This window comes from Pan paniscus, chromosome 19 (genome assembly GCF_029289425.2).
Source record: "Pan paniscus chromosome 19, NHGRI_mPanPan1-v2.0_pri, whole genome shotgun sequence".
NCBI classification, from domain to species: domain Eukaryota; kingdom Metazoa; phylum Chordata; class Mammalia; order Primates; family Hominidae; genus Pan; species Pan paniscus.
The window spans coordinates 52409495-52423320 of record NC_073268.2 but is presented as its reverse complement, the minus strand read 5'-3'; the positions used below and the strand labels follow the sequence as shown (position 1 = coordinate 52423320).

The window sequence follows — 13826 nt, the reverse complement described above, 5'->3', positions numbered from 1 at the left end:
GATAATTAAACATATAACCTGGTCAGATGAGGACAAGACTGTGGAAGGGAGATGGGGAGAGAGGAGGCTGGGAATTAGCAATGTTAAATAGAGTGATCAAGAAAAGTCTTGGCTGGGCTCGGTGGGTCACATCTGTAATCCTAGCACTTTGGGAGGCCAAGGTGGGCCAGTTGCTTGAGCCCAGGAATTCGAGACCAGCCTGGGCAACACGGTTGAATCTTGTCTTTACAAAAAATACAAAAGTTAGCCAGGCGTGGTGGTGCACACCTGTAGTCCCAACTACTTGGGAGGCTGAGGTGGGAGGATCACTTGAGCCCAGGAGGTTGAGGCTGCAGTGAGCCATGAGCATGCCACTGTACTCCAGTTTTGGTGACAGAGAAAAACCCTGTCTCAAAAAAAAAAAAAGAAAAGAAAAGAAAAGAAAAGACAAAACAACAGAAAAGTCTCATTTAGAAGGTGACATTGAACAAAGACTTGAAGGAGATGAGGGAGTAGGGGGTGAGGATTATACAAGGAAAGAATTGTCAAGGCTCATGGAACAGCAAACCCAGAAGTCCTGGGACAGAGGGTGTCTGATGTGTTTGAGGAATAGCAAGGTGGCTAATGGGCCCGGAGCAGAGTGGTCAAAGAAGAGAGTACCTGGAGAGGAAGTTACCGACATACTGGGGATCCAGATAACACAGGGCCACGTAGAACCAGAGCAACTCTGGCTTCAACCTTTTTGGAGATTCAAGCAGAGGAGTGGTGTGGTCCCACTCTTATTGGAAAGAGATCACTCAGTCTACTGTGTTCAAAGTGGCCTGACTGGGGGCAGGCCAAAGACAATGCAGAAAACCCAGCGATGGCCTGGCATAGTGGCGTGCACCTGCAATCCCAGCACTGTACGAGGCTGAGGCAGGAAGATTGCTTACGCCTAGGAGTTCGAGGCTGTGATGAACCAGGACGGTGTCACTGCATTCTAGCCTGGGCGACAGAGTAAGACCCTGTCTCTAAAAAGAAAAAAGAAGAAAGAAAACCCAGTGAGGAGGTTATCACAGTAATACTGGTGTGAGATGATGATTAGAAGTGATGGGATTCTGAATGTGTTAGATGGTAGAGCCAATGGAATTGGCTGACATAGGACAGGAATGAAGAGTCAAGGGAAATTGCAAGGTTTGGGGCCTGAACAGCCATGGGATGGAGCTGCTGTTTCCTCAGGTGGAGCAGGCTGGGGAGCAGAGATCAGGAGTAGATCTTTGCTGCCAGCCAGGCTCCTGGAAGATGTGACAGGGAACTGCACAGGGAACTTGAGTTGGGGGCAGTGGCCTGCACTGGATGAAAACGTGGGAGTCTTTGGTGAAAGGTGGCATATTTTCACCAGCTAAATATAGGTGATCAGCTTGGTGCCTGGCACACAGACGTGACTCACAAATAGTTGTTAGGGACTACACATCTCTAATCCCATCGTCACTGGGCTCCGAGTGGCTACCTTCCTCACGTCCTCCTAACACGCCACTCATTCACTTGTTTGTCCAGTCATCTGGCCATGTTTACTGACCCCCAGGGGTGGAGGTATAGCAGCTACAGGATGCCAAGGTGAATGTTCCAGCCTGCCCTTGAATGCTCACCTGGCAGGACTGGCAAGGGCTGTGGCCAAGGCCTGTCCCTGATGCCATGGTCCCAGAGGGAAAGGTGGGTATCGATGCTTCCTGGAGGGGCTGTCTTCCAGGATGGCAGGAGAAATGTGTCCCCTAGCCAAGGGTGGCATCAAAAGGGCCAGTGTGTCAAGGGATACAAGCGGTCTAGGATAGACAGGGTGACATTGGGGGAGTGGGAGGGTCTGGAATCCGGCTGGAAAGGTAGTCAAGGTCAGGTGCCGCATTCTCTGGTGTCTGCACTTTACCCTAGAGGTGGACCTCTGCTTCGACCCCTTCCCTCCTACCCCTTCCTGCTGCAGAATGACCAAGTTGCTCCCTTGCTAACAAGCCTTCAGGGGTTTCGCAGGCACTTAGGTTAAAAACCCCAACCAGGCCCCTCATGAGGAGCCCCAGACCCCTCGGCAGCTCCACTTTGAGCTCTTCAACCCTGCTGATCTTTCAGCTCCTTGAATTTTCCATATTCCTGGGCCCAGCTTGAAATTCTCTACAGGTTTGAGCAATATACAAATATGTTGGCAACTCTTATTTTCCAGTGAATTGCTCAAATATCTCTATGGCTTGAGGGCAGGAAGCCCAGGAACCCCAGGAGCTTCCTTATTCTGAAGGGGCCAATGCCTTCTTTTTCAAATCCTCAGTTCCCAGAAGGCTGGTCACACACATCTTTCTCTTCAAGTGGCTAAAGCTCCTGTTGCTACCTTTTTGAGTGAGAGCACCTCAGTGATTCCTGAGAATGTTTTCTTCTTGCCTCTGCTGTGAGGTGTCTCAAAATCTCTTCCTAGCAAGGTGCAGTGGCTCATGCCTGTAGTCCCACCTATTCAGAAGGCTGAGGCAGGAGGATTGCTTGAGCCCAGGTGTTTGAGACCAGCCTAGGAAATGTAGTGAGACCCCATATCTTAAAAAATAATAATAATAATAATAATCTCTTCCTGAGTGAAAGAAACTCCCACAAGTTGGACTGACAGTAGGGCACCCCACCCACCCCTTTGTGCCCTCCCTGAAGGCCTCTGACCTGCTGTCCCTTCTGTTCTCGTCACCTCTCTCACTAAGTAGATCCCATCATTCACTGGATCTCTCAGTTTGAATCTCATTTCCCTAACCCCTTCCCCTCCTGATTTGGACAAGTCCTCTGTTATATGATTTCATAACCCGTGTTGTACTGATGCTCATCACAGTTTAAACTTACAGATCTGTGGGACGGTTGTTAGTGTCTGTCTTGCCCTGCAACCCCCGCAAGGCTGTGATCTCCATGAGGACAGGATTTCCATCTGTTTTACTCAACATTTTTTTTTTTTTTTTGAGATGGAGTCTCGCTCTGTCGCCCAGGCTGGAGTGCAGTGGCGCGATCTCGGCTCACTGCAAGCTCCGCCTCCCGGGTTCATGCCATTCTCCTGCCTCAGCCTCCTGAGTAGCTGGGACTACAGGCGCCCGCCACCACGCCCGGCTAATTTTTTTTGTATTTTTAGTAGAGACGGAGTTTCACCATGGTCTCGATCTCCTTACCTCGTGATCCGCCCGCCTCAGCCTCCCAAAGTGCTGGGATTACAGGCGTGAGCCACCGCGCCCGGCCAGTTACTCAACATTTTGTCCCTAGCACCTAGCACAATGCATTTGATTAGCTGTTAATAAATATTTGTTAAATAAGTGAATAAATGAATGAAGTCTCTAAGGTACTCACAGTCTGATGAGGAATGCAGGCATATAAACATATGCATAACACAGCATAACGAGTGCTGGGTGGGGGGCAGGGAGAGAGAGAGAAGCTATATATAGCTACGGAGACTAGTGCAGTGGCAGTGGTCAGCCTTGGGACTTTTGGCAGCAAAGCCTTCTTGGAGGAAGTGACACCAGACTGGAGTCTTACAGAGTGCCAGGGTATCAGCCAGATGAGGCAGGTGGATGAAGGGGAGGAAGGTGGACACCACAGGCTGGAGCAATTCTAGGTCACCACTTGCTTATTGTGTGAGCCTGTGTGAGTTACTTCATCTCCCTGTGTCTGTGTCCCGTTTCCTCACTTATAAAATGGGGTTGCCAATAATACCTATCTCATAGGGTTGTTATAAGGATTAAAGGAGTAAATATATATGACGTATCTGGCTACATAACTGTATCTTCATATCCATACTATATCTATGTGGATGTACTATTTCACTTTAAAGATTTCCATTGCCCATGACTTTTGTCATCACTTTCATTTGGGTGTCAGTTATCTGCCCAGTCTTGGTGACTATCTTGGTGGATTCACTGCCCTTACCCTGTCTGCCGTCTGTGAGCACTTGCCATGTGCCATGCCCTGCAGGCCCTGTGTCCAGCCCTGCAGTGCATCATCACAAGCAGCGCCCCCTACCCCCAACAGTTCTATATGGTAGTGACAGCCTGTTTCAGTGTTAAGGAAACTGAGGCTGAGTAGTTTGGTCACTTGCCAAAGGCCTTGCAGCACAGCTTGGAAGGGCACATGCAGGATGCAAGCACAGGCTCACCTGGCCGCAGCCACTGAAGTGCTGCCTGCACTTCTTGTATTTGTGCAATACTTTACCAATGGGAGGCTGTGGTCCTGGTGGGTGCAGATTGGTAAACTGCCCCAGAGGCCTCTCCTTGGGCTTTCCCTAATGTCCAGAGCTGAGGTCACCATCAGCCTGAGGAATGCTGATGCCTAAGGCCTTGATGACAGTCCTTCAGGCATTAACCAGGAGTTGCTGACTGAATAACCTACCTAGGACTGTTTTTATTTATTTATTTATTTTTGAGATGGAGTTTTGCTCTTGTCGCCCAGGCTGGAGTGCAATGGTGTGATCTCAGCTCACCACAACCACCGCCTCCCAGGCTCAAGCAATTCTCCTGCCTCAGCCTCCTGAGTAGCTGGGATTATAGGTGTGCACCACCACGCCCGGCTAATTTTGTATTTTTAGTAGAGACAGGGTTTCACCATGTTGGCCAGGCTGGTCTTGAACTCCTGACCTCCCACCTGCCTTGGCCTTCTAAAGTGCTGGGATTACAGGCGTGAGCCACAGCACCCAGCTGGGACTGTTTTAGACTCTGTTTTCCAGGCCTCACCTCAGACCTACACAATCAAGGCACAGCTTGTGGATTTGGGAATGGTACTACAGGTGACTCTGATGTGCAGCTCTCATGAGGAACCCCCGACCTGGGTCGTTTACATGGCCATCTCTGGACCCTCCTCAGCTCATAGAATCTTTGTGTTCTATCTTGTAAGCTGGAGAGGGCACAGAGGAGGAACTGAAGACATGCAATAGAGCAAGATAATAATGGGGAGGGCATGTTCAGGGTGACAGAAGAGGGGCAGCCATGTCCTCCTTGGGGGTGATGAGGAGAAAGCTTTTCCAGAGAGTAGTTCTGAAGCTGAAGGACAAAGATACAAAGGCTGTGGCTGGAGGGATGACAGGAGGCTTGTTTGGGGATCAGGGAAGAGTTCTTATAAGTCTAGGGTCCAGGGAGACTTTGAGGAGCCTGATCATGGCCCAGAGGCCAAATCACGAGGCTGTGAGCACTGCCTGAGGAGCCTGACCTTTCCCCTGAAAGCTGCTAGGGCTTGATGCCATCTCAACACAGGCCACTGATTCTTCCTGATCCTTTCTTTCTGCTCCATCTTGGCTCTTGACACATGCTTCTGTCTCTTCTCCTGGTTTCCAACTCCACACTATCTAATCTGCTGCAGCTTCTTGAAACTTTGTGATTCCTTTGACATGACTTTGATCCTCCTCTCTGAAGCTTCTCCCCCGGGGAGAGAGATAAATACTTGCTTTTGTGCTCACCCATCACTCTCGGCCAGTACTTCCCAGAGCCTATGGATGAATTTTCATTTTAAACCTCATCCAGGAAGCTGCTGACTGTCTGATTTCCCACCCCGTGGCCCCCACACCAGGAGAGCCCTGAGTGTGCTGATCCTCTGCCAGCCAGAAATGATTGCAGCCCTCAGGCGCTCTTCCTATTTTCCTGTTCCATGGAAGTTCAAGAGGACAGAAGAGAGGACTGAGGGGTGTGGCAGCTGTGGGTCAGGGACAGCGGTGGTTTGGCAGAGCCTTGGAGAGAGGAAATCAGTCCATGCTGTTGGCCAGTAGTCACTGAATTTCATCAGCTCTCATGCCACAAACAGCCTTCAAAGCAGAGAGCCGGTTAAGTCCCATATTTGCAGAAATCAGCATCCCCTTTTGGAAATGGCAGCCGTACTGCAGACATACTTGGCCCTGGGCCCAGTCCCCATGGAGCCTTGTGTCTGTCTCATCAGCCCTTTGACCCAGGGGCCAAGAATTCCTACAGGGCAGCCATATGTCAAGCTGGGAATGGGAAACAGGTGATTCAGGGTGTTTTAAAATGTTCTTCTAGAAGCCTTGCTCCTTATACTTTTTTTCTTTCTTTCTCTTTTTTTTTTTTTTTTTTTTTTTGAGATAGAGTCTTACTCTGTCACCCAGGCTGGAGTGCAGTGGCATGATCTCGGCTCACTGCAACCTTCACATCTCAGGTTCAAGCGATTCTCTTGCCTCAGCCTCCAGAGTAGCTGGGACTACAGGCACACATCACCATGCCCAGCTAATTTTTTTGTACTTTTAGTAGAGACAGGGTTTCACCATGTTGGCCAGGCTGGTCTTGAACTCCTGACCTCAAGTGATCCACCCATCTCGGCCTCCCAAAGTCCTGGGATTACAGGAATGAGCCATAATGCTGGACACACTTTCTCTTTTTTATTTTTATGGAGATGAAGTTTCACTCTTGTCGCCCAGGCTGGAGTACAATGGCGTGATCTCAGCTCACTGCAACCTCTGTCTCCCAGGTTCAAGCGATTCTCCTGCCTCAGCCTCCTGAGTAGCTAGGATTACAGGCAGCTGCCACCACACCCAGCTAATTTTTGTATTTTTCAGTAAAGACGGGGTTTCACCATGTTGGCCAGGCTGGTCTCAAACTCCTGTCCTCAGGTTATCCACCTGCCTTGGTCTCCCAAAGTGCTGGGATTACAGACGTGAGCCACCATGCCCGGCCCAGTTTCTCTTAAATTAAGCTGATTAGCAGAGCATCAACCCTTTCCCCTCCTCAACTTCCTCATACACATTTGAAGAGGCCTTTTCATTTGGTAGAGTATAAATGTTTTAAAACTGTAGGAATAGGAGATCCCTGACTTAACAAACGTGCAAGCTGGGAAAGACCAGTATATTGACACATAGATTAGTGGAAGGCTGGAACCCATGTGTGATAGCAAAGCGCTGGCCCACAGCCGGACTAAGGGCTCCCCAGAGCATAGGGTGATGGGTCAGGTCAGCACAGGGGCTTTGTGCCAGGGGCAGCTGCTAGGCCCACAGCTTTGTTGAATCCTGAGTTAGAATAAATTAAATTACATGTTAGACACAAGACCTACATGTAATATGTATACTTAGAGGGCCGCCTGGGAATCCTGACTCTAAGGTATAACAGTAATTAAGGAAGAACTCACTCCAACTTCCAAACAACTCCACTCCAACTTTTGGACAGAGCCCATTTGTGAACTGAGTACTGTCTATAATTCTGCAAGATTTTATCTGGGAATCCACCTCAGATCTGTCACCTAAAAACACAAAACTTGTTGGGTTTTAAGGAGACTCACTTAAGCTTTCTCTGGGAAAAGGAGTTCCATGGAATTCAGGAAGAGCCGGGCATCCAGGGCTCACAAGGACCTGGCACGCTCTCTTCTGTGTCTCTCATATGGTTTCTCTGGAAAAACTCTCTTCTATGTACCCACACACCAGTGGGTTAGTTATGGTTTTGAATAAATAATACTTGCATGTGATACAGAATTCAAAAGGTCTGCAAAAAGGCAGTCCAGTGAAAAACCTCCCTCCGCCTTTGGTTCCCTTCCTTAGGGGCAGCCACAGTTACCAGGTTGTTATAGCTCTTTCTAGAGAGTCTCTTCCCTACGCTGGCACCTGTGCTATGTATGTTTGCTTTCCTTCTATAACTCAACTAATAGCAAGCTTTGTACACTGTTAGGCAAAGAACTTTATGCACATGTCTTTGAGTTTGGTGTATATTGGTGCATGAGTTTCTTTATTCTTTTTTTCAGCTGCATAGTATTCCATTGTGTCAATGATTTAATTTAACCTGTTGTGTATTGATGGACATTCAGTTTGTTCGCAGTCTTTTACATTTACAAACATGCTGCAGCCAGCAAATATTCTTGCATATATACTAGTTCACATATCTGTAGGATCGTGTCCTCAAGTGGGATTGTAAGTATCTTTATATGTCTGTTCTTTTTTCCAGGCCAAAGGATGCCATTCGAGCCCTGAAGAAGCGGCTCAACGGGAACCGGAACTACAGAGAGGTGATGCTGGCATTAACAGTGAGTGCTATTCTCCTTGAGGAGAGAAGTCATCTGGGGAACTCCTTGCTCCTGGCCTTGCCCCCCTCACAGGGCCTTCCCTCTGCCCACTTAGCACAACCTCTGAATGGCTTGGTGCCTGGGCCACTGGAGTCCAGCAAAGCCTTCTGGTATTGCCTTTGGGTTTTCCTGTCCTCTGAAACAGGGAGTGGTGAGCTTCAATTTGGTAAATGTATACAAGCAGAAGATAAGGTGTGTGCAGTGCTGTCAGGTACAGAAGCCCAGAGCAGAGGAGCTAAAGGTTTTGGGTGGGTCCCTTTTCTGTCACCAGCCTGCTCTGAGACTGAGACCAACTCTTTCTCTAGATATCAGTTTCCTCTTTGTAAAAATGTTGGCCAGGCGCGGTGACTCACGCCTGTAATCCCAGCACTTTGGGAGGCTGAAGCGGGAGGATCACAAGGTCAGGAGTTCAAGACCAGCCTGGCCAACATAGTGAAACCCAGTCTCTACTAAAAATACAAAAGTTAGCCGGGCATGGTGGCAGGTGCCTGTAGTCCCAGCTACTCAGGAGGCTGAGGCAGGAGAATTGCTTGAACCCGGGAGGTGGAGGTTGCCGTGAGCTGAGATCACACCACTGCACTCCAGCTTGGGCAACAGAGTGAGACTTCGTCTCAAAAAAAAAAAAAAAAAAAAAGTTAACTTCCACCTATTGAGTACCTGCCCCTGCCTGGGACTGTGCTGAACTTTTTGGACATTAATGAATATGTTTACAACCACCCTCCAAAAGAGATTTTACTATCCTCCCCCGTACAGATGATGAAACTGAGGCTCAGAGAGGTCTGGAGGTTTACCCAGCATTCACAGCTAGTGAGGTGTACTGAGCTGTGGATTGCCATCATAAAGTGGTCTTTTGCATGGGGTAAAAACTGAAAATAGCTACAAAGACTCTTGAAAAAGTCAGCCAAGTGATTTTTTTCAGGAAGGAACAGACCAGATTTTTGCCCTTACCAAAGCTGTCAGAGAATTTAAAAAGACGACTTCAGGTGTTATTTCTGTCTTGAGAACTAACAGTTTTTCAGATGTGGCAAAATCTGGGCCACAGTGAGTTCTTAAAATAGAAACTGTAACAGGTCACCAGGTCGACTTCTCTGGGGCTTTGAAATAGTAGGTTATTTATCCAAAACAACCATGTTTCCTTTTAAAGCAGAGAACCTGTTTGGATTTTTTGCCCAAGCGAAACCCCAAAACTTATTAAGAGAGTTCTGCCAGGGAATTGGGATTTGAATAATAAAGGAGAAAAGACTGGTTGAGAAATAGGGAGTTGAAGCTTTTATTTTATTTTTTCTCAGAATTTGAGCCACAGCATTCACTAAACCAGGAGTGATGCCCAAAACGAGTGGCTTTCAATAACTCATATCACGAGGGAATGAGCTCTAATATATCAGGGAATTTTACTGCTATCTAAAACTTCTCCATTTACACACCCAACTTCATGGTAATCGTGTTGGATGGAAATCTTTCTAAAGTGAACTCTGCGTTTACTTGCCTTCCTCTAGCAGGGCATGATGGACACTGTTTGACCTTTCCTGTGGGTTAGGTCTTCACTACAAACCCAGCCATGCCTTTGGGAGGCCTGTGAAATGCGCAGGGCTGCCGTCCCTACACCGAGGCCCCATCCTAGTGCACTTTGCATGGTCTCACGTCTGCTGATAGGGCTTCACTTACTCTCTTAGTCACTTTCAGTCCTCCTGTTTCCTGTGGCCCTCTCCGGACTTCATATCTGTACCCACCAAAATTGTTAATATTTACCCAAAATAAGTTAGTAAGAAGCCCTGAGGGGCTCTCTGCTTGTGTCTTCGTTTGTGGACTTAAACATCACTTCTGATTGCTTAGAGGCCCCGTTTACTTTCTCCATGGCTTTTGGCTTCATTCTGGAAAATTACCACTGTATGTTTCATGCCTTTCAACCTATAGGGACAAAACTGCCAGGGTCCTGTTTGGCAGGGTGGCCTAAAGCGGCTCTTGCCAGCCCAGGGAGGACCTCCTAGATCTCCTGCTCAGATAGGCTTTGGGGCTGCTCTGTGGCACATGCATCTCTGTCCAGGGCACTTCCAAGACCAGGCTGGGACACACTGACCTTGAGGACTGCTGTGCAGGAGAAACTAAGCATGTATTCCCTAATGGCGGGCAGTGGTTCCTGCCACTGTTGCTCTGAGAGTGGAGTGGAGCCCCAGGCTGCTCTACTCCTCAGACCTATGCCTGTTTTTCCAATTCTCTTCCCCACTCATAATTGCAGCCTCACCTTTCCCACCTGCTTCTCACAAAATAAAGCATACTTCTTGCCATCTGCCTTGACCCCAACACCCCACTGCCTGAGTTGGGAGGAAGGTTTTAGAGAATCCTAGAGAGAAGGGTGCCTGTAAGGCCCTTGAGAACAGAAAGAACCCCTCTGGTTCATTTCAGTGCCCCCATGGATCACTACAAGAGAGTGAATGCCAATTACCTCACGGTTACCAGAATCAGGCACAAGCAGAGACTCAGAAAGGAAAATGCCTCCTTGGCTTAGTAAAACCTGTGGTCACTCAGAGGCCCTGAGGGTGCTAACCTCCAGAATCTTCCTTGGCAAGCCCAGAGGAACCCGGGGCCTCCTAAGGTGCAGCCAGCAGCAAGGCAAGGAACGATTCTGGCTGGCTGCGGAGCTGCCTGGCATGGGGAGTCCCAGCTTTGGCCTCCTAGGTTAAGTTACATGGTACCTCTGATCCTCAGCTTCCTCATCTCTAAAATGGGATGATTCCCATCTTACAGGGTTATTTCAAGGACCAAAGGGGGGAACAATAAATCTAACACATGTTGCCTGTCATCTGAGGCACTCTTAGCTGATGTGGCTGCTTGGAGGAGAGCTGTGAGGGAGGGATGGCCCTGTGGCCTCAAGGTGGGCGAGGAGACTGGAGCTCCAGAGAAGGCTAATCACAGCTCCTGTGCTCCTTCTGGCACTGACTGACAATTTGTACCTAGATCAATGTCTTCACCTTTCTAAACCTCTTAACTCTAAAACATGGGATATTAAGGTCCACTTAAGGAGAAGTAATTAGTTGTGAGAATTGGATAAAACTCCATATGTTATGGAAGGATCTCTCATAGTGCCTGGCATATAGTCGCATTCAGTCAGTGTTCCAGTTATGGACCTTTCTTTACGGCTATGTTTTGTCCAGGTAAAGCCCACTTGCTTGGACCTAGCCCTGTGGGATGGCTGCAGAAGTTAACCAGTGGTTGGATTAGTTTGGGCAAATGAGAATAAGTGAGGTAGTCAGAAATGTTCCCTGTTGCTGGTGACATCGTTTTGAGGAGGCATTCCCCAGTTAGTAGACTGTGGCACTGGGGGCTGTTGGCATGGGAAGGGCCAGGTAACCCTGTGGGTTGGTTTACAGAGTGCTGGGAAGTTCAGAGCACTCCCAGTTGGCACCTCCGAATTCCAAGAGGCTACATACCTGTCCTATGGGAGGATAAGAGGCCATCCCCTTCGTCGTGTGTACAGCAGCCTTCTGAACAGTAATCACGTAATCATGGTCATCAGTTATTGGGCACCTCCCCTATGCAGGATACTTTGCTATGTGCATTATTTTATGCATGTATGTATGTATGTATGTATGTATGTATGTATGTATGTTTTTGAGACAGAGTTTTGTTCTGTTGCCTGAGCTGGAGTGCAATGGCGTGATCTTAGCTCATTGCAACCTCCACCTCCCAGGTTCAAGCGATTCTCCTGCCTCAGCCTCCCAAGTAGCTGGGATTACAGGCATGTGCCACCAAGCCTGGCTAGTTATTGTATTTGTAGTAGACGCAGGGCTTCGCCGTGTTGGCTAGGCTGGTCTTGAATTCCTGACCTCAGGTGATCCGCCTGCCTCGGCCTCCCAAAGTACTGGGATTACAGGCATGAGCCACTATGCCCGGCCTATGCTTTAAACGTATTCTTGCTAATCTTTCCAACGATCTTGCAAGGGAGAGCTCATCATCTCTGCTTTACACGTATTCTTGCTAATCTTTCCAACGATCTTGCAAGGGAGAGCTCATCATCTCTGCTTTACAGATGAGGATGCTGAGGCTCAGAAAGATCTGTCCTGGGCCATTCAGGGAGAAAGTGGTGGAGCTGAGGTTCAAGCTCTCACTGACCGTCTGGTCAGAACCAGTATGCTGGGCTTTTCTGAGCAGCTAAAGCCTGTGTCACTCGTTTTCCCAGACAAGGGAGGAGCAGGCAGGGTCTGAATTGAACATGGACATTAAAGTCACCTGGCAGCTGAGGTCCACAAACCATTTGTCAAGAGTGGAAAATCCTTTGTCATTGCCAATTTTGGTTGCAGAAGCAGGGTTGAGTGGGGGATGTGTGTGTGCATTTGCTTTCTCACATATAAGGGCCAGTAACTCACTAAGCAATTCAAGCTGTCATAGCAGCCTCCTCTTGTGACAGAGCCCATGTCCCATTGGCTAATGCCTTATACCCAGAGGCCCAGAGAGAGGAGTTAAAATGCTAATTTTCAGGGACCGCTCAGTCATTTTGATCCCATTAAAACACTAGCATCCTTCTCATGCAAAGCTGGTGCCTCAATTACCAACTAATTGCCTGATTATTGTGCAGGGACAGGAGACTTCAGTCAGTAAGGGGCTGCTGTCATCCCTGGAGAATGGAGTGTGGGAATGCGTGTGCCATGCAGGTTTGGCTCTGGAGGAGACGTGTCAGAAAGCTGATCTAGGAGCAAGACAGAGGGGATGGTGGAAACTCAGCTGCACTCCTCAGTTCCCAGTGTCTTCTCCAGCTCCCACTGGGGTGACCCTTTTCCTTCCCTCCCCACATCAGGTGCTGGAGACATGTGTGAAGAACTGTGGCCACCGCTTCCACATCCTTGTGGCCAACCGAGATTTCATCGACAGTGTTCTGGTCAAAATTATATCTCCCAAGAACAACCCTCCCACCATTGTACAGGACAAAGTGCTTGCTCTGATCCAGGTAGGTTGGACCCCTTGCCCAATTTGTTGGAAGAGTAAGATGAATCTCTTATTGATGAGTCCTCATGCTCTCCCACCATTTGGAGGAAAAAAAAATGGAGACTTCTACATTTAAAATATTTGGTGCAAAATACTTCAAAAAAAATTCTCATCCCACTGGAATGAAATTCTAATTGATGGCTCTCCAGCCAGTTAACAGAGCCTTCCTGAAGCTTTCTGGGTGCCATCCCTCTGCTGCTCACAAAGGCAGGTAGGGTGGCCTCAACAGGCCTCTGAGAAAACTTGGAGTAGGAAGAACCATGTTAGAGCTACGTGCAGGTTTGGTGAGGTCACAGGGCAGGGGCCAACTCTGGGTCAGGCGGAGCAAGGTAAGGGGCTGGGGATGGTGTTAAGGGATGTTTCACTGAGGAGATGACATTTCCGTTGGACCCTGAAGAATGATGGGGAGTTTGGTGGAAAAGTCAGTGGGAGAGACTTCACAGGCAGGGAGAATAGCATGTGCAAAGGCCCAGACGCATCAAAGAGAGCAGTTGGCATATTTGGGTTGTATTTGTTATCACTCACTGTGTTACAAATTACCTCAAAACATACCTTCAAACGGAAAATGTTCATTATCTCTTAGTTTCTGTGGGCCAGGAATTCAGGAGCAGCTGGCTGGGCAATTCTGGCTTGGAGTCTCTCTTGAGGTTGCATTGTCTGAAGGCTCGACTATAGCTGGAGGCTCCACTTCCACCATGGTGCACCCACATGGCTGTTGGCAGGAAGCCTCAGTTCCTTGATGACTATTGGCAAGAGACCTGAGTTTATCACCATGTGGACATCAAGATTAGGTCTTGATGACCTAGCCTTGGAAGTCACATACCATCTTTTCTGTTATATTCTAT

At 48.4% G+C, this 13826-nt stretch overlaps 1 protein-coding gene across 9 annotated transcripts in view; it reads left to right on the top strand.

The window, feature by feature from the left end:
- TOM1L2 (target of myb1 like 2 membrane trafficking protein) overlaps positions 1–13826 on the top strand; it is a 127130-nt gene that overhangs the window by 64045 nt on the left and 49259 nt on the right. For all 9 annotated transcript variants that reach the window (XM_008960884.4, XM_003808783.4, XM_008960883.4 and 6 more), the window contains 2 exons: positions 7884–7962; positions 12794–12943. In XM_008960884.4, the coding sequence (XP_008959132.1) occupies positions 7884–7962; positions 12794–12943 (229 nt within the window). The remainder of the gene's footprint in view (positions 1–7883; positions 7963–12793; positions 12944–13826) is intronic.